The 21,354-nt window shown below is 41.5% G+C and overlaps 1 protein-coding gene across 1 annotated transcript in view; it reads left to right on the top strand.

Annotated features, from left to right (window-relative positions):
* LOC103266199 (voltage-dependent calcium channel subunit alpha-2/delta-3-like) overlaps positions 1-21,354 on the top strand; it is a gene marked incomplete at both ends in the record, with an annotated part of 243,085 nt that overhangs the window by 72,603 nt on the left and 149,128 nt on the right. Inside the window, 4 exons of the mRNA XM_008063825.1 lie at positions 559-690; positions 9,571-9,631; positions 9,724-9,874; positions 19,684-19,758. Coding sequence (XP_008062016.1) covers positions 559-690; positions 9,571-9,631; positions 9,724-9,874; positions 19,684-19,758 — 419 coding nt within the window. The remainder of the gene's footprint in view (positions 1-558; positions 691-9,570; positions 9,632-9,723; positions 9,875-19,683; positions 19,759-21,354) is intronic.

Below are 21,354 nucleotides of genomic sequence, written 5' to 3'. Positions count from 1 at the left end.
GCGGGTCTCGATCCCGCGGGCTCAGGCAATCCACTCACCTCAGCCTCCCAAAGGCGTGGGATTACAGGCTGAGCCACCGAGCCTGGCTATTAATTTTTTAAAAAGCAAACATCTAAGTCAAGGATGGAGAGAAATGGAGCAGGGATTTGTTGGTGGCTGAGGTGACCACAGTGAGAGAAAACACAGGTTTCCTATTTTGAATACTGAGTTCTGGTTCAGTACTGGTGAAAAGCAGGAAAATAATAGTATGGTCTCTTTCAGACTTCTCAAGAACTGTGAGTTATGTAATACTGAAAGTTGCAAATAAAGGGATATGCCTTTCAAGTAAGGAACCATCAGTAGAGACTCCTCGGTGGCTAGGAGGACTTAGGCAGGAGGGGAAGCCCTAGCATCTGGAATTCCCAGGAGCTAAACATTTTTGGAGCTGTGACTTTTTCACTGCCTTCTGAAAGATGGGATACCTTGTGCTGGTATCTCCCATGTGATATGAAAATGTGGGAAGCCAGGGATTTTATTTCACTTTGGCTTGTAACACTTCTCTCTCTCTCTTTTTTCCAGACCCTGCAATTGTTAATGGGGTTTATTGGTCTGAATCCCTAAACAAAGTTTTTGTTGATAACTTTGACCGTGACCCATCTCTTATATGGCAGTACTTTGGAAGTGCAAAGGGCTTTTTTAGGCAGTATCCGGGTGAGTATCCCTGTGTTGACAATTATGATTCAGATGAATGATCCTGTAATATTTTTTTCTTTAGGGTCCAGAAGTAAAATATTTCTCTCTCCCTTAGAATAAAATGAAAGATTACATTCAAATCTATTGTCGAGGTGCAGGACAAGAATGGCAAGGTGGTATCTGCTCACACACTCAGGATATTGAGCACAGAACTCCTCTCTGGACTTGCATCGCCCTCAATAAATTCTTTCTTCATAATTCATAGAGTTGCCACCAAAAGTGAAGAATGGGGGTGTGCAATGTACCCTAATTAATCCTTCTGGACAAGAGTTCAGTTTTATTGCTCTTACTACTACTCTTCTTGTTATTATCATTATTATGATTAGGAAAAAGAGCAAATCATACTTGGGCCGCTAAATTCTGACTAAAGATTATAAGAAATAGAGAATTTGAACTTGGGTTTCTCTGCCTCAGAGCTGGCTCAACTTGGAAGAAGAGGTTGAAATGGCCAAAGCCCTGCTGACAGCAGCAACCCTGTTCACAAAGGCTGCCCCCAGCACTCTTCAGCAGTGCATTGTCAGAGGCTGTCCATCAAGCCTTTGGAGCAGGTGTTCCTTCTGGAGCCTTCCCAGGCCTCTACTTTGCAATGGGATTTTAATTCTGGCTTGGTTTGAATTTTAATTAAAAAAGGAAGTTTTAATTTTGCTTGCAAGTTGTGAAAACAGGACTCGAGGCTGCAATTGTGCCAACATCACAGCTGTAGAAATTAACAAGCTCAACCTAAAAGAAGGAAGAAAACACCCTGCATAATCTTGGAGCAATTAAGTGGAGTCTTTTATGTTTTCATTAAGTAAGACTAGGCACCTGATGCCTTCCCACTTTGAGGCTCAGAGATTGTCAGCCTCTGCCTTGAGGAACTTTTGCCCTATGCACAGCATCTGTCCCCTGAGACTTGCCTGCAGGGTGTCTGTTTTGCCAAATTATTCAACATTTCCCATGAGCCATGTTCAGCAGGGCACACATGCTTCCTCCTGGAGCTCACAGAATTGTAAATAATAAGCATCCTACTAAAGATAACACTATAATAAACAGTGGGCAATTAAAGTTCCAGGGCCACCAAATTGCAATCTGCCTTGATACCCTCAGCAGAGAGCAAATCTGATGATGTTGCTGACATTAGAGCTTGCTGGGGCAGCTGGTCTGCCTGGGAAGTCACGGCATACAGCCCTCCCACTATGTGTCACTGAGATGAAAGCGGGGCAGATAAGTAGAAACCACAAATTACCTGTTGTCTCCACTGGCAGGAAGCCCTTAAACCATGGTCATGAGGCATTTGAAAATGAAGGGAATCCTTATAAAAGGTTTATGTAATAGGGGAGATTAATTTACATACAAAGTTTTTATCAGTCAGAACGGTTGACTCAGACATACTTACGGTTCTTTCATGACATTTTGGGCAGGATTTGACTGCAAAATATCTGCATCTTTTCTCTGTTAGTGAAGACACGGGTCACTGTCCACCAAAGGTGTTCCACTGCTCTGATATGTGTCATTTGGTCACTCAACTCTGTGCTTAACCGGTTCTAAACACAGAACATAACCTCTTGCCTCCTGGAAAATGATCATGAGAACTTTTGCTAGAATAGTTTTCTTTTAGGAAGTTTCTCTCCATTGTTACAAGTGGTATGAATCAGTGGTACGTGTACTTGTCCTTAGCAGAAGTTTTCCTTCAGTCTTACATAAGCGTGTCCTGAGTTCTGCCTTTTTACCAAGCACTGTGCAAGGCCCTTGAGGATAAAATAGTGAACCAGGCAGACGAGGTCTTTGCCCAGTGAAGCTCCCTCTTGTGGGGAAATGCATTCATTAGCGATGTTGGTTGCAAGTGACAGAAACCCAGTTCCAGCTAGCTCCAGCAAGAAACACATTTACTGGCTCATGTAGCTTGAAATCTAGCGAGTGTGCTGTTTGGGAGGCACAACTGGATTTTAATACTTAGAAATGTCATTTGAATTTTGAATCCCTCCTTCCATCTTTTACTTCTGCATTCCTCCATTCTGACCTTGTTTCACTGGCATGTGATCTCTTCATGATGGTGTGGGCTTGTAGGATTTCTCAGTGAGGGTCCCAAGGTAGGAGTGGGCATCTGTCTTGATGGTTGGGAGAAAAGTTCAGGGATTAACCTGGTCTGGATCACATGTTCACCACTGAAGCCAGGTGGACTGGATAGTGTGTAAGGCCAGCCATCTGAAATCATGGGAACTAGTTAGGATTCTTTTGGCCTTGCCTAGAGTGGATCCCCAAAAGAAGGGGCGTCAGTGACCACCATGGGGAGATAGACAGTGACCAGATCATCATGGTGCAATGTCGTATGCTAAGGTGGGAGAAATAGAAGGTGCTGGGTGATCACTGAGAAGGAGCAACAGTCCCAGCTTCTGAGGTGGGAAGGAAGAGTTCCAGAAAGGAGAATTTTGGTGAGAATTAGCCTGAACGTATACCTGTGATGATGTTGTTCATTTGTACTTGGATTCATACTTAGACAAGCTCACAAGTTCAACTTATGTCCTCTGGGCATGTGCCAACTCTCTGCTGTCCACAAGAACTTCATGAGATAATGGGAATGTTCTATATTTACTCTATCTAGTATGGTAGTCATTGGTCACATGTGGCTGCTGAGCACTTAAAATGTGCCTAGTGAGGCTGAAGAACTGACATTTAAATTTTACTTAACTTTAATTAATTTAAATTTAAAATTAAATAGCCACATATGGCTGGTAACTACCATGTTGAATAGTAAAGCAGTATATTTTGTGGTCTGATAGCCAGTTTCCAAGGTACCTGCCTTATCTTTCAGGGCCTGCATTGCAAAAAGGTCTTATTAAGCAGAGGACTTCAGTTAGGCTCTATGGTTCTTACTTTATAAAGGTGAACTCTAGCTTGAAATCCTGAGCCATCAGGCTTCTAAATCCTGTTTCCTTTACTAGAATGCCTACCCCTGGGAGGACAGAGATGTTTGTTTTGTCTATTATTTGGTCACCAGCAGCAAGAATAACACATTATAGGTGCTCAATATCTATTTGTTGAATGAATGAATCACCCAGTGAATCAGATTCCACCAGATATCTTGTCTCCCATCACACCAGTAGTAGAGACCCTCTCTCCTCAGATACAATAGAACTGTTGCCTCTCTGGGGAGCTGGTCCCAGCTGCTGTCAGCTAAAGACTTGGTGACCCATCAGGGAGCTGACATAAATACAATCCACAGCCATGGTCCCTTTCTTTTCCCACTGATCTCACCCCTCCAAGTCCTCCTAGGAATCTTTCCTTTCAACCCCAGTATCCACTGTATCTTGGACACTGGATATACCCATTTGTTGACTGTTTCCTCATGATGCCTCATGACCATCTCATTTAGTTAGAAGAGTTCTCCAGGCCCACCATCTTCTAGGAAGCAGAGAGTCATTCCTGCAGTCAGCCCTTTTCCTGTGAGCCTTGATCAATGCATCTTTTTACAACCCTCTGAGGGATCCGATTTCTACTTGGTCACCGGGGGAGCCCACCAGTGCTGTTCTATCCTTTCTTCTTCCAATTCTTAGTTTTATTGAAAATGATATGGCTGGTTGACAGTTCCCTGAACCTACCTGTTCTTACCTCAGTAAAGAGAGAAAACACAGACAGGTCAATATCTAAACAAACACAGGCCAGTTAGATTCAGGCATGATAATAAGAAGCCTCGATCCCTTCCCAAGCATCCCTTCTAGTGCCTCATCTTGGGGAGCTTGTTCCTATAGGAAGCTTATGATTATAAAGGAAATTGATTGTCTTGATTTAGGTGTCATAGGAAGATGAGAGCTGGCTCATGGCTACAACCATGATGAGGAAGTAAATAGCTCCCTGCAAGTCTGACCTCAAACATGCTGTTTGCTGGTATCAAGTTTAGGCTCTGTGCACAGCATTTCTTTGTCTCTACTCTCTTCCCTACCTTCCTCAGAAGCTCAGGTATAGCAATGGGTAAAGTGTGATGAATATGAAATTTCTCTTCATTGGCCAGTTCAACAGGACCACCTCAATAAAAATCATTATGGAAAACCATATTTTATAATTTTTGTAGTGACTCTCTTGTTACATAGTGATTTATCCTGGCTTATGTGCTCTCAAGAGATTGTTAAAGGAGATGGCATTTGGTTGAATGAAGAAGCTCTTTTTAAAGAAATGCACATAGTCTGCTTCTCAGAACACATTTTAAAGCCATATTTGACTCTAGGTCGACTCACATTACAAACCAGCATTTGTTTTAGATATAAAGTTATACAGGAAGGTATGTATTTAAGTTTTAGATTATGGGCCAAGTACCAAATGCTTTTTGAGGAAGGAATTGGGCAGAATCTATTCATTTAGAGATAAAACAACATCCACTGCATCTTGATTTTCCTTATTTTCTTTCCATGTCTTTTTGGACTTTTTGTTCTCAAATAGGGAAATCCCACATTGCAATGGGATAGTCAGTATCTGCTTGGGTGATAGGTTGTGGAAATGGTTTGGATCTCATTAGCAATGCCAGGGATGTTGCATGGAGAACACTTTGCAGGAAAGAGAAGAGAAGGAATGAGCTAAGATATCCTTTTTTGAAGTGGAGGAAAAGGAGGAGCTCAGAGCTCAGAGCCAAGCAGAAATAAGTCCAGAGGGTGAAGACATATTTGGGTTTGTATTGTACTAGCAGGAAGTCAGACAGTGAATAAAAAATCACAAGTACCAACACCATGATGAGGAGATTTTTTGTAGCCCTTCCTCGTTGTGTTAGACTGTTTCAGATCTTGTTGCCACATAGGAATTATATTGGCAGAATGTGGTAGGCTCTGCTCTGTTGGCCCTACTATTTATTTTCATGTGCTAAAAGAGAGGATGAAATCATATGTTGTCTTAGATGAAATTAATTTTCCTACAATATTAGTTTGTAATGCCTATGGGAGAGAAACTATGGGATAGAGGAATGTTGCATACTATTTAAAATTCACTCAGATTTGAGTATTTGAATCTGCAGTGGAGATTTTGAGACTATTTTCCATTTCACCTGGAGATCTTCTAACATTCTAGAAATGCTGTCCTCAGAGAGCTCCAGAAGGCTGGCTGGTAATCATTGATGCTGACAGTGAAGCCCAGAGTGCCTCAGAGAGAAGATTGAATGGCATCATTCCTCTTGTCTTGGGTTTCATGCCTCTTTCAGCCTGGGTGGGATTCCAAAGGCATATTGACACCTCCAGAAATTATGTGGCTCATGGGGTGCTTCTTGGTACATGATAATTCTGTAGCTTTCAAAGATTTAAGATGAGCCAACTATTATTCCTATGAAATTTGAAGTTACTTGAACATTTTCAGAATATCTATGTGTACCAAAAATAGGGGATACAGCACCAAATGGAACAGGCTTTCCAGAAGATTGTCTCCTAAAACACTCTCTTGTGAGATTCATGAGAGAAGAAGGACTCAATGGTCAAATTCATTTGGCAAATGCTGCCTCTGGTGTCCCTGTCATAGATATTTAAGTTGCACTTGAGCAGATAAAGGCTCTCAGATATTCCTCCCATCACATAGAAAGGAGTTTTTCTCTTATTCACTTAACTCATGTTAATACCCTATAAAATTTCTCATGAAACACCCTTATGGAAATGCTTCTGCAAGGAAGAGAATGGTGACATGGGAGTTGGGAGAACAGGTCTTAGTCCTAACTGGACATCTCAGGAAAATTTGGGCCCAAATATTAGGTTTGGGTAAGGTGATCCCCACTATTTCCCCCTTATTCCTTGGGCTCATCTAGTCAAAGTATGATGTTTATTGTAACTTCCAGAGCGGCTGTGCATGGATCTCCCTTGAGATACTGTCTTCACCCCTACTCAACGCATGCATCATATCCTGAGCATGAAGGACCTGGACCTCATAGTTTCTGCTGCCACCTAAGATTCCTTTCTCTGGCAGGGGTTTTCTCTATGCACAACCACACCAGCAGTCTTTCAGTTCCTTAAAGCTGACACACTCTTCTCAGTCATAGGACCTGTGCACATGCTGTTCTCTCTCCCTGGAGTATTCTTCTCTGCCCTGTTTCCACTTTTTCTTTTGATTAACAAATCCTATCCATATGTAATGGACTGAGTCGTGTCCTCCCAAAATTCATGTCCATCTGGAGCCTCAGAATGTGACCTTACTTGGAAATAGGGCCTTTGCAAATGCAGGTAGTTAAGTTGAGATGAGCTCATCCTGGATTACGGTGGCCCTACATCTAATATAAACTGGAGGTGTATAAGAAGAGGAGGTTCTATGACACAGCGATGATGGCCATGTGAAAATGGAAGCAGAGATTGACGTGATGCGGCTCCAAGTCAGGGAATACCAGGGTTTTCTGGGAGCCACCAGAAGCTAGGAAGAGTCAGAGAAGATCTCCTTTAGAACTTTTGGAGAGAATCTGGCCCTGCTGACACTTTGATTTTTTACTTCTACCCTCCAGAACAGCGAGAGAATACACTTCTGTTAAACCACTCAGTCTGTAATACAGTCAACACTCTGTGTCTGCAAGATTCTGCCTCTGTGGATTCAACCAATCAAGGATCAAAAATATTCAGAAAAAAATTACAATATAAAAATTCAAATTAAAAATGCAGTATAACAACTACTTCCATGACATTTCCATTGTGTTAGGTAGTATAAAAAATAAAGGAATGACTTAAAATATACAGGAAGATGTGCTTAGATCATATGCAAATACTGTATCATTTTAAATCAGGGACTTGAGCATCTTCAGACTGAGCAGGGGGAGTCCTGGTACCCCACAGACAATAAGACCTGACTGTGCGTTGTTACAGAAGCCCTAGCAATGTAATACATTATCATTATGCTCTCAGCTCAGAGATGCCTTCTTCCCAGTAGGGACTAGAATCCTCTTTATCTATGAACATAGCATCAAGTACTTCTCTTTCATAATGGTTCTTGTACTTGTGATTTTTTATTCAGTGTCTGCCTCCCTGCTAGATCTGAGGCTTCCTGAAGGTAGGCAGGAACCAGGCCCAACTCTCTCAGTCCATGCTGTGTGTCCACTGACTGAAAGAATGCTTGCCAGTTGGATGGAAATTGTGATTAGTAGACAAAAGGCTCTGGGATCGTCCCATCTGATCCACCTTCACATTAAAATTATATCCCTTATCGGTTTTCCCAGAGACTCATCATTTCATAAACTTTTCCTAAAGTACCACGTATTGGCAGTGCCTGGGAGAAGTCACAAGCCCGTATGCAAGGAAATGGTTTCACTCCAAAAGGAGATCATTGAGTATCATTACATCCTTTGTCCCAGGTTCTGACCTAAATGTTGGGACAGAAAAGAAAATAACACATTTTCTGTTCCCCTGGAGCATGCAGTGATGGGAGGAGGATGGCAGAAACAGAAAATGGTGATGGACTGCCACCAGTATATGCAGGGATGGCTGTGGTCTAAGGACACTCACAATTCAATTCAAGAAACAGCCATTGAACATCTACCGTGGTTCAGCACATTTAAAACACAAGATAAAAATTCTCTTTATATCACACTCAAACCAATTATTTGTGAAGTTGTAAACTAGAACATTGTCTAGCCTCATCTGGAATATAACTTCACTATGTGTCAAGACTGTGCCCTCCTAATGGTACTTGGCTTTATACAAAGCAGTGTGTCGGATATTTTTTAAATAAATTGCATTCTTGCCCCTTAGTGTGCATCATGTCAAGTATATTTTATCTTTATTCTCTAATGATCTTCAATTGGCAGTGGCTCTTAGACTGCTGTTTTCTGATTTCTGATAGGAAGCTCTTTAAATTAAGCATATGAGCAGGTGGAAAATGTACGTACAAGGAAGATAAAACAAAATATCTCTTTGAGTTTACAAACTACCATCTCAAGGTTATCTGTGTAATAGTTTGGGATGTTATTTTAAGCACGTGCCTATTATTAGCCCAGCAAGATTTAGAAAGCAGGCCATTGTTGGCTGGGGAATGGAATCTCAATGCCACAATCTGAGTCAGGATTTTCTCCTGTGAAAATGATTTTTCTGTTTTTATTTTCTTATCTCCAAAGTCTTGGTTTCAAATTCTCCATTCCTGAACAGCACTGTTGGTTGCAAACAATGATTTCCTATCTTATTTTTAAGCATCAAATGCCTTTATTTTTTTAATGAAATTTTATTCTTAAACTCTAAGTTGGATACGTCCCGACTAGTTTGCAAACCACAAGACTAAGGATGTTGGATCTGATTTTTCACTTGGGGAAAACTCCCCAGGCTTCAGAAGCTGAAATTCAAACTTTATTATGCAGGATAGTTAGAGCCTTTTTATTTCATTTCAGTGTGGAAATCCAGACCAAAATTTCTGTTTTTAAAAGAGTAATAAGGCGGGAACAGGCCTGTATATATTCTGAGATAGAAACATTGTGTTGCTTGCTCTCCATCCCCCTTCACCCCGCTGTAGACATGATCTCACCTGGGACCAGGGATGGGGCCCAACTCTACTCAGAGATCTATGTATGATGCCATCAGGTCCAACAATCTGCTGGATGGTGAGAAATGATCTTGGCTACCTGTATCATTAGCCAAAGGAAGGAACTGGAGTCACGTCCTCTCTCAATGGACAGTGCAGTACTAAAGATATCTCTGCTCTCTGAAGGTCTTTGGAGCAGCTGACCTAAGGCTGCTTTGTTCACTATAGGGTTATGACTGAGCGCTCTTCCCAGAGTTGGTGCTGGAGCATGTGATGAGCTCCAGGGTTGGTCTTTACATGTGTTTTTCACCTTGTCCAATCAATCAGCAAGGGAGGGCAACCTTGAAATGCTATTAATAAATATTTGAAGTTTCTGGGTTTCTTATAACCCCATTTTTCTTCTAGGGATTAAATGGGAACCAGATGAGAATGGAGTCATTGCCTTTGACTGCAGGAACCGAAAATGGTAGGCAATGGTCAAACTTCCTTGTTATTTTTTAAAGGGAAATCTCTAAGAGAGATTAGGATTCACTTTCACTTGATTTTCCCCTGACCTAGGTACATCCAGGCAGCAACTTCTCCAAAAGACGTTGTTATTTTAGTTGACGTCAGTGGCAGCATGAAAGGACTCCGGCTGACTATTGCAAAGCAAACGGTCTCATCTATTTTGGATACGCTGGGAGATGATGACTTCTTCAACATAATTGCTGTGAGTTCAGTTCTTTTGTGCTTTCTCTGCACTTTGGGTTCATTTGATCTTTTAGCAGCAACTGGTTGACATTGTTATTGCTATTGGATACAGAACATCTCGATGCTGGTGTATAAGACCTGGTTAGTACCACGTGAGTTCACTAAATTATAGACAGTGGAGGGGCTTTGGAGGAATGCAGTTGAACACATTGCCTCTCTTTACCTGGCATACAGACACTGTCATCTGAAAGAATAACACCAGATGTGTTATTTCTGGGGAGCTGACCTTTTCAGAACTGTAAGGAATAAACCTAGCAAGATTTTCCTCAAACTACTAGAATTTCTTACATGGAAATGAACTTTAAGCTAAATTAGCCGGATGACAATGATAGTAGCAATAATCATGATTATGGAACCACCAAAATGTGGAGCGCAGTTTTACAACCCACAGAACACTTTATCTCAACTTCTGAAACAAAGGCAGCATTTATTAGGTGCCTACTATCTGTCTTACTCTTCATATTTTCATTATCTTCGTTTTCCACAGCAACTCTAGGAGGCAGAGGGTGGTTTGGGCCTATTCTCAGATGAGGAAACTGGGATTGAGAGACAGTCAGTAATTTATCACAAGGCTGGAAAGTTGGAGATCAGGAACCAAGCCTGAGGCTGCGTGGTAATGTGTGACTTGAAATGACCACCTACTCAGGTTTGCATCTCTAGTTTTTTTTTCTTCTTCTCCCCAATTCTTTGGTATGACTCTCATCATGTCACTTATATTCTTCCCACTTTCTTTCCAAAGGCTGTAATTGCAGTGAGCCTGATTCTTTTTCTTGAGTACTTACTCAAGTGCCCGTGTCTGGTGGACACTCACATTTTTCTGCTTTGCATCTATTTGGGACATGGCATGCTTGCAGTAGACAATGAGGGGCAGAACTTGGGTTTTGGGGTTGGTACTAAGTTTGGAGTCCTAGTTCTGCTACATATGCTGTGTGTCTTGGGGCTAACTACTTTAGTGTGACCATGAGTCCCCTCACCTGTGAAGTGGGTGGACTCATGTCATCCATAGGGTTGCTGCCAGGATTACCTGAACTGATACACCAGTGTTGAGCTGGTGCACAGGACTCCCTCGGCCAATGGTAGGATATGGAAGAAGTGGTTGCTACAAGAAATGATGTTACTGTGGTCTATGTGACTCCCTCAGACTCTTGAGCAGAGTATGTTGTCATGAAACCTATGTCTGGGCAGCTTTCTGTGTGGGCATGACACTCACTTGCATTCACTAGGCAGAGGTCATAGGTATCCAAGTAATGTGGAAATTGCAGAGGGCGTTGCTTGAACTAGTGTCCTGCCTACATGACCCATGCCCCTTCTGGTGAGACTCGCAGAACAGAAGGGCACATCCACAGGACTACATGATTTATAGCTTCAGATCTCAAGAAGTCCTAAAGAGAAAAGGGAAAAGAAAGAGAATACTAAATTCCTTGGGAACAGGGGTTAGTCTCATTCATTCATGGATGTATCCCTAGTACTCAGGTCAGTGCTTGGCAAACAGCAGAAGTTTCAATATTTGTTGAATGAATAATAATTGCAACTGCCTTACATAGAGCACCTATTGTGTGCATGCCCTTTGCTAAGTGTCCTGTGTGGATTATCTCACTGAAATTCACTGAATTTCACCCCAACTCTGTGCCACATGGCGTGAAGACAAATGAAACTGCAGAACTGGACATCTTGAGTCACACAGCCAGAAAAAGTGGCACAGTGAAGACTTAGACACTGTCCGACTTTACCTTGTACTGTTTCTTGGGCAGAGGTCAATCCACTCCACCATCTTTTGAGATTATGTGGCCTGGGGGCACAGTTCTGTGGAAGACTTTCAGATAGTTATAACTTTAGCTTTTCTAATCAAGAAAAGTTATTCTAGTCACCAGCCTCATGGTGAATATGCAAATGTGGTCTGATCCTCACACATCCTGAAGCATTTACAGATAAGAGGCAACTAATTTGAGACTATCTTTCTTATTAATCTTTAATTATTCATTACAGAAGTATCAGAAATTCACATAATAAGCGAGCTAACTAATTACATCCTGAATCCTTTATCAGTCAGGATTTATTGTTCTGTTAACAAAACCAATCGATTGAAATAATCTATGTAAGTTCATTAAGATATACAAATAGTGTCAACTCAATAAAGAAGAGGGTGTGATTAAGATAATTAAAAGTAGGCATACCAGTTATTATAGAACAGTTAAGAAAGAAATTAATTTTTTTACCCCAAGTTGTCCTTTTATATAAAGAACCCCATTAGAGATCCATTAACCCTCACTGTATATCTGTTTATTAGTTTTCAATATAAATAATCAGCTTCAATGCTATTTACATAATTATTTTGACAACTAGAAAAACACTCTAAACTTTTTTATTTGAAGATTTTATAGTAAAATTATTAACTCTGTTCCCTTAATGGGTAAGAGAATGGATCAGACATGTTAATGAATTTGTATTAGAAGACCAAGGTCATAAAGCAACAATTAATCAACAGTAATGTTTATAGGGTGATTGCTCTTTAATTTGGGGAGCATACTGTAAAAATTTTAAGCAATTTAGAAATGTTCTCATTTCCCTTCTGTTTGACACATATTCTTCTAAATTTTTCCATGTATATGAAACACACATAATTTTTTACAAAATAGAATCATATTTTACAGAATATTCAGCAACTTGCAATCAAATGTATTTGAATAGCAGAGCATTCCATCATATTTTCTGCTCAAGAGTGCTACAGTGAATGGACTTGTTGTCACTGTATGGAATGCACTGAATGGAATGCATATCTTTTTTGCAGAGTTGGGTATGCTTCTATTGAATAAAACCTAGAAACGAAATTGCTGCACCAAAGGATATGCATATAGGTACTACCAGAGTGTCCACCAAGTAGGTTATATTGTTTACACACTTGCCAACAGTTTGAGAGTTCGAAATAATAGTAGAGTAATAACTGGCAACTTTTCATTTGCATTTTGAATTGCCTTCCTCAACCTTAAGTGTGTTTCACCAATTTTGCTTTGTTGACTATTATTTTTTCCTCTATCACCTCCTTCTGTTTTCCCCATGGCATAATTGTGCTACAAATATGATGTGGGTTTTCCCTCAATCTGTTTGAAATGTTCACTTGCCTCCTGTCTAGGGGCAACCCAACCACAGGTTCTTGTAAGTGCAGAGGAATGGGGTATCTGAAACGCCATTCAGAATGCCCTGCAAATCTGTTTGAGTGCATTGTTCTTGTCTACTGGATTCCAGTTACCAGAGAGGGCATTATCATTTCATCCTTCATTACACCATCAGCATTTCTTTGCTTGCTGGGTAGATGTTTGAGGAGACATTTCAGTGTTTCAGTGAAATTAAAGATAGCGTTCTTTATTTTCAATGTTGGAAGCCCTTGTACTATAGGTTTTTGTCTGTACAAATCCAATTGATCATTGCCATTTGATTTTCCATGTTCATGGAGCAGGGAGGAGGGAGATTTAAATAGTGTGAAAGACTTGCTTGGCTACTTAAGTCAATTTTGTAGACTTGCATGTTTTATTATGTTCATTGTGAACTTCATCTTATTTGTTATACTGAAAAGCTTCTTATCCAGGTTTTCCCAGAGAATAAACATAAAGAGATAATATTAAAAAATTATTTTAGCTTCCACGGGCCAGGCATTGCAAACTCTATCTAGAACTGACTAACTGATTGAATTATAAAAGAATAGTTGAAATATGAGAGTGATTTTGTGCAATTGAAGTTAAAATTTAAGGTCAAACCACTGGTGCATGAAGAGAGATGTCTCTGACAAGAGAAAAGGCGTATTTTTCTGATTCACTTTGAAGTCTAACTTCAAGCCATGCATTAAATTAACAATATTATCATAAAAATGAGGGTGCTAATTCTATCCGATGCTGAAATTTGAAAAATGATTTTACAGAAGCCTAAGCCATGCATTAAATGAACACAGCATTAACTGGACTGATATTGTTAAATCAATTTAAATGCCTCCTGCAGCTGGTATTCGTGCAGAGCTGAATTGAGAAGAGCATCATTTGTTAGTTCAACCCCGAACTTTCTGGTACCCTGGTTTTAATTTGCAGAATTTTCTTTAGAACTTTTTCTCCAGTGCTTTGCTGGCTGTGGATTTGCTTTTTAAAGTAATCGATTCCGTATTAAAAGTATGAAGATGGTATTTTCTTTCAGTGCTCATTTGTTCTGTGCTACTAATTGTGTCCAGTCGTGTTTCAAATTACATAAGAGCTTTTGTAATGCAGAAGATCCCTGGGATGCCTGTGTTGGTGAAAATACTGTAGATTCATCTGCTTCATTACATAATCCCTACACATTTTCATTCTAAAGGTTATTTAATCAAAAGTGCACCAATAAAACCATAACAATGTTTAATGGAGTCCCAGCAATTCTGCATCAGTTTCTTGCATTACATGGGCATGCCAGCATTTAATTCTATGGGGTTTTTGTGGAACTTTGGATTCTCTCAAAATACCCACTTACTTCCTTTACTTTTTGTTTATTTATCTGCTTTGTGAAGGGATAGAGATTCTCATCTTATTTTTCTGTTTCTATGCCAACTTTTTTTTCTGGCTCTGTTCCTAGTCTTTAGTCCATTAGTGATCTTCTCTACAATTTTGCCTTTTTGTTTCTTTGTTCTGCTTATTGATTTACTCAGCAAATAGCATTGAGTGTTTGGTGTTAAGCGCTGAGGCTGCCTTTGTAAATAAGGAGGAAGCAGGTTGTTTGTTTTCAGAAACTTAAGGTTGTATGTGTGTTTGTATGAGTACTGTGTGGGGGACATCGTCTTGGCCTCCAGTCTGCTAAAGATCTGAGATCCCCGGGAGGGTTCATTGTAGCATGGAGTGGGATGGTGTATGGCCAGGCACCATGGGTTTCTGTCTCAGGTACTTAGTGGCATGTGTCTGATGGCTACTGTCTCCCTCAAATGCAGAGTCTGTGCTCTCCAGGGGAGGCCAAGGAAACATAAACCCCATCCCCAAGGGTAGGTCACTCCCTTCTTACTTAGCAAGCACCAGTTCTGGGTTGCAGGGCGTCATCTGTTGGCCTTTCTATTTAGTACACAGCATGCTCACATATATGTTTTCTTTCTGTTTTGTGCACTAGTACATGTGTACCCAGATGCTTTCTTTCTCTTTCTTACATGCCAGGTTCTATGTTAACTGCTGAATTATCTCATGCTATCCTCACAGTGATCTCATGAGAGAGGTTCAGTTTGGATCTCTGTTACCACAACACAAAAGCTGAGGCCAAGGTCACCCAGTTAGTGTGTGACAGAGTCAGGATTTGAACCCAGGCCTCAGTCGGTTTTGCTCTACTGGTCTACCCTTGTGTGAATCAGAAGATGAACTCCAACTAAGTAGAAGGAAGGGACAAGAAAGCTAGTAGTGATGAAGTGCCTGTTATGTGACAGGTTCTAAGCTCTTTAAGGAGTGAGAGTCTTTGTCCATCTCCTCACCATGTGATTGGGGGACTGAACTGAACTACTAAGAGATGCTTCCCATTGCCCAGACATTTATAGGAAGGACTAACCACTTCGGTGGGAGGGAGGAGGTTGAGTGGCTCTTTAGGGGAGTAAAAGCGAATGACAGAAGGAAATTGCATCTGGCTGTCAATTACGTAATTTGCATCCTTTTCTTTCTTAGACTGTTGATATCAGATTGTTTAAGTAGGGAAGAAGGGGAGCTATTTAGGAGGCTGTTGTGTCCTAGGGGCAAGAGGTAACCAGATCTTCAGTTGTAAATAGATATGGCTATTCTACATCATCATTGCACGAAGTAGAATCTAGGGGACATATGAGGAAGCCCCCTCCCAAAAGACAATTATTTTTTGGAGGGCAAGCCTCTTGTAGTACAAGATTTCTCTATTAGGTAAGTATTCTAGGAACCCAGCAGCATGAGTGTACCAGCTAGCGTTGTTGTGAGAAGCTGTGTTCAACTTCAGTGAATTTTTTTTGGAGATTCTTTCAATTGTTTGCCTATTTCATGATGGGTGATTTACCACACTGCACTGAGTGTTCAGCAGATTTTGACTAAAAATGGTGTGACCCCCATGCCCCATCCTCCTTATTCACCTGATCTCATCTTGATTCACTTTTTTTCCCCCTGGATGAAAAAAGTCTTCAAAGGAAAACACTTTGCTAATGTGGAAGATCTGAAACAAAAAAGGGCAGAAGCAATAAAAGGCATCAAAATTGACAAGTTCAAAAACTGTCTTGAGTAGTGGAAAAGTGTCTCGATAGGTGCATTGCATCAAATGGAGAGTACTTTTTAGGTGACTGAAGTTTAAACATGTAAGAATAAATACACAATTTTTTATAAATAAACTCTGTTTGGGGGAGAGTCTCCCCTCTCATATAAAAATACATGCAAATGCAGAAGTTTGAAAGGTTTCCAAATGAAGAACCGCTAAGAGTTTGGAAGCAGTTCCAGGTGTGCAGGGCATCCTTGATGTGCCCCCGGGTATTGAGATGAGCATGCTCAGTCAGCAGGCCTCCTGGGTACAGCTGCCTGGTGTGCACTGCTCCCTTACATGTAAGGCTGAGCCCTACTCCTTTTGGTGATACAGACCAGATTGCTTAGCATAACTTTATCCTGACGCAGTCAAGGGAAATTAGTCAACTGCAGGCTTGGATGATGCCACTAACAAGCTGGCTGAGGTTCACAAGAGCAAATTCCTCCACTGAGGCTACAGTGCACACAGTACGGCGAGTGTGGTTTTGATTACTGCACATGTACCTCCCTGATGAGGGCAAGAACTTCTTGGTCTTCTTGACTTTTAACCCCCCTCTACTGCCCCTACAAGTACAGACTTTTACATTAACAAAGCAGCTTTGTGTCTGTTGCCTTTCTAGAGATCTCTATAGGGGCCCAGAGGATAGGGAGGGGTTAACAGAAAGTGAATTAACACCTTCTTATGCATAACAATCTGGAATCAGAGTGGTCTAGTGACTTCCCCAAAGCCACACAGTGAGCACATGGTAGAGGCAGGACTTAGTCCCAAATGTTCTGACCCCCAACTCTGACTGTATAACCCTGGGAATCAACTTTGAGAATGTGTGTTAGATAGTATGTTAATGGAGTTTTAAAATTTACCTGGAAAATGGAAGAATCAAAGGAAGGAGATCCAAGATAGGAACCTCAGTTAGAGGAATAAGAGTTATAAAAATTTGGGGCTCAGAAGTTGCAGAACGGGTGAATAAAGGTCAGTTCAGCATATAGGCTTCTGATACCCACATGTTAGATGCTTATAGGAGGGAGGGCAGCTGCAACCTTTGCACAGTGATTCAGAAGTATCATTAAGGAGCTACTCTGGCTCCATCCTCCTGATCTGTTTTCCTTGGGCTTTGCTTTTTATTATTTGTTTTGTCACCTTATGGTTACAAAATGGCTGCAGCAACTCCACAATAGCATCCTGAGTGGGAAGGAAAGAGTGATTATAGAAGAATTTTCCTTTAATGTCAGAAAAAAGTTTCATTGAAACTGCCCAGAAAACTTCCCCTTATGTCTCATTGGCTAAAAATGGGTCATCTTGCACCCTAGCTGCAAGACAGGCTATGAAAGCACCCAGTCCAGCAGAGGGAGACTGGGTGACTGTGACTGGCACAGACTGACTATGCTTCAGGTCTTAGGAATGGGTGTATTGTCACCCTGAACCAAATCAGTCAGCAAGGGAGGTGAAGGAGACAGAAATAACTGCCTTCTCAGCACTTTCTGGTGTCAGTCCAAAAGGTACTGAGAACTTTGGAGTCTTTTTTCAGTTGGACTGTGCAATTGCTTCCTGGATCCTGAGATGACATTCCATTTGTTTACTAGAAGTGACTTCCATTTCTCAATGGCTAATATCAGAATTGCATAAATATGCTTTTCTCTGCACCCCATCAGAATCCAGAGGCTCTGAGACCATTAAGATATAATTTTTTAAATACTTGTGTATGACAGAGCAAAGATTAAAGAGGGGCAGATGCCTGACTGATGAGGAAATATGGAGGTTTGGAGGTTAGAAGTTGGGGCTGTGAGGTCCTGGGGTGAATGGCTGTGAAGTCAGGTTGCCTGGATTTGAATCTGGACTCTGTCCCTTACTCCCTGAAGTCTTTGGGTAAGTTGATCATCCTTGCTCTGCCTTAGTGTCCCCATCTATAAAGGGGGAGTGATTAGACGTCCTCACCACATAAGACTAATAACCCACAAATGAAATTTACCCTGTGCCTAGATGCAGTGTGTACTCAGTAACAGTAAATTGCCAGTATCGGTGTGATCACTACTACCGCTTGGCTAGTAAGTATCTCTGCATGAGAAGCTGATGGATCCCAGTTGCTGGTGAAACAGCTGCAGGTCTAGCCCCTCTTCAGTCTGTCTCTGTCCAGAGAGATTGTCCCATACTCATCTCTTTATTTCACTCACTGTCCTGCTCATAGCCCTGCATAGTCCTCCCTGATTACACAGTTTTAAAGTCTAAACCTCTTAGCCAGACTTTGTTCCAGAGATGGGACTGTGAGAGATGGTTTTGGTGTCTTCCCTCAGGAGCTCTGGGCCTCTTTGGCCACTGAAGTGGAAACACCATGATGCTGTCATTGAACAGATTGTCCTTGGACACCCACTGTGCATTCAGCCCTGTGCTTGCCACAAGGAATACACTGAGGGACTAGACGTGGGCCTGATGATGTGGTCCCACCTTGTGGTGGGGAATCCAGGCAACAGGTGACTAGAATTTACAGGCAGTATACAGAAAAGGAGCCTAGCCTACACAAGAAACTTCTAGAGGAGTTGGCAGTGAGCTGACTAAGGATAAACAGGAGTCAGCTAGAAGAGGAGATGCCAGAGTGAGGGCTCCAGGCAGGAAGCCCAGTGGTGGGAGCCTTAAGGAAAAGAAGAGACATGGACAGGAAGAGAATTAGTTCTGGCCTGGATAACTTTTTGGAGAGAGCTAACAAGTGAAGACCCTAGAATAGTCAGCAGGGCCTAGTGTCCGGAGCCTCACAAAGTCCTATGAAGATTCATCTGCGGAGCAGTGGGCAGCTTTGAATGGATTGACAAGAGGCATCCGGATCAGAGGTGTATTTTGGAAGGACCGGCCTAGCTACACGGTAGAGAATCAAGCCAGATGAAAGAAATGAAGATAAGAATACCCAAATTTCTACTACCTGGTTGTGAGCTTCAGACAAAAATGTAGGGTCATATTCTGGGTATTCTGGGATCAAAGTGATGGGAAGGCAGGCACTGGCAGTGCATGGAAAATGGTGTCACTATTCGTGGACACTGCGCTAACCAGGACCCACATAACCTCCCAGAATAACCTGTTAACAGTAAGGCCTCTTCTTTCCTCCATTCTTTTCCCACTCATGTGTGACCCACACATGTGTTCCTTGGTTCTATGAAACCAAAGACAGGAGCTGGAGCCATATCCGCCCAACTCTGGATGCTCTTTAGATCCTACCTGGAAACATATGCTGTGGGCCATGCCCAGGGAACTTCCAGTGTTAGAGCCAACCTAAAGGATGGTCTGTTAACAGTTTACCCTACACACTGTCATACACCAGCATGTGCTCTAGAAGTTTCTCCTTCAAACAAGAAAAGTATAGAGTCTGTTTTAGCTTTTAATCACAATTGTGTATAGAGATACCCATGGGGAAGGTCACTTATGTGAATAAATTGGGCCTGTGATTGTGTTGCTCATTTGTGTGTATATATTCTTAAATTATTAAGTAGCACCCTTCAAGTTCTTAATTAAGTGTTTCCTCTTGGCTATTTCTTTCCTTTGCAGTATAATGAGGAACTTCACTACGTGGAGCCTTGCCTGAATGGAACCTTGGTGCAAGCCGACAGGACAAATAAGGAGGTAGGGGCAGCCGCTGGGCAGGAGCTTCAGGGGTCATGGCACTCCCCTATCTTCCTCATAGTGATTGTTGATAACAAATGTGTCTTAATTAAAAATAACTCATCAACTGTGCTCCTCTTTCATGGAGGCCCTTAAAGCCCCAGTGTGTAGAATAGTTTTTAAGAGGCACAAATAAAATCATGGCACTAAAATCATTACATTGAGTTCAGATGCTTGCCAGTTCTGAAACAATTGCCCTGTTTTCCTTTTGCTCTAAGCACAGCTTGTGTTGTGCTTGACACCTGTGTTGACATTGTTGAAAGGATATGGCTCTTGCTGAGGTTTTAAAGAAAATTGAACCCACTTGTTATTTCCCTTGTTGCACTTCTCACAGTTGATCAAATAATCGTTGGGGTGTCTGTTGAGGTAATTTGCCACCTCATTAGAAGGTTAGCTTTACAAGGAGAGGTATGATGTCTGCTCACTACTATATGCTCACTGTTCCAAGCATTGTCTGTTCCATAAATACTTTGGAACAAAAGGAAGATATGTTAAAAGAGAATCTTAGGAAATGGGATAGAGGTTTCCCTTCCAGTTGGATCATTTTAGGAAAATTCCTAAAATAGGCTTCTGTACAATAAATCCAATTTTCCTCTGGCCACCTTGTTGTAGTTGTACATCTACCATAGCTACCACTATACTACTGCTGCAGGGCCAGTCAATAATTTAGGTTGAAGGTATAGCTGTCACACCGTCTGGACTCATAGCAGCCACTGCCCATGTTGTTTTTCTTTACCTGACACACAGGGCTATTCTTTCCCTGGAGAGTAGACTTTTTCTGTGACTGAGGGTGGTGGCCAAGGTAGGCTTTTATGAAGTACTACACATGTGCTAGAAAGAATTCTCTGACCCAAATGGGGGCAATATTGGTGCTATCTTAGATGCAGAATGGAAAAGCACTTGATTTGGTTATCTTTGAAGGAGTGAGCAACAGAGGATTGGGAGAAGTTCATTCCAGTTGGAACAAGGAGTAGCAAGGAAAAGCTATACTATAATTAACATTTGAGCTTTAATTTGAGGGAGAGGATGCACTATAACAAGTTTCATATTTAGGAAAGTACAAGCTCATTGTACTTCAAAGAACAAGTATAATCTGGGAATGTTCATTCATGGTTATTGTCTAGGATAAGGTAAGAAAAGTGAATTGAACTTATAGCCAGATTTCTGTAGGAACTTTTCCCTTGTTTGGCCATTGCATAGGTGAAGATTCTACTTTCTTTCCAATATTGTAGCATTGGAATAACTTCCAGAGGCTCAAATAGGTATTCAGTGCTAGTGTTTACAACATTAAACAGAATAGATGTCTAAATGATCAAAAGCTTCCTTCAGGTGGCTTCTTGGAGGAATAAAGAGCAGTGTGATCTTTGAAGGCATGAAATTTTATGAATGAAATAATCCTTAGCCAGGCTCGGTGGCTCAGCCTGTAATCCCACGCCTTTGGGAGGCTGAGGTGAGTGGATTGCCTGAGCCTTTGGGAGGCTGAGGTGAGTGGATTGCCTGAGCCCGTGGGTTCGAGACCCACCTGGGCAACTTGGCGAGACTTCATCTCTACAATAA

The sequence above is a fragment of the Carlito syrichta genome, unplaced genomic scaffold, assembly GCF_000164805.1.
Source record: "Carlito syrichta isolate Samal-C Ts95f unplaced genomic scaffold, Tarsius_syrichta-2.0.1 Scaffold307067, whole genome shotgun sequence".
In the NCBI taxonomy this organism is placed as follows: domain Eukaryota; kingdom Metazoa; phylum Chordata; class Mammalia; order Primates; family Tarsiidae; genus Carlito; species Carlito syrichta.
Note: the sequence above shows the minus strand (reverse complement) of the source record. Positions and strands in the feature narration are given on the sequence as shown.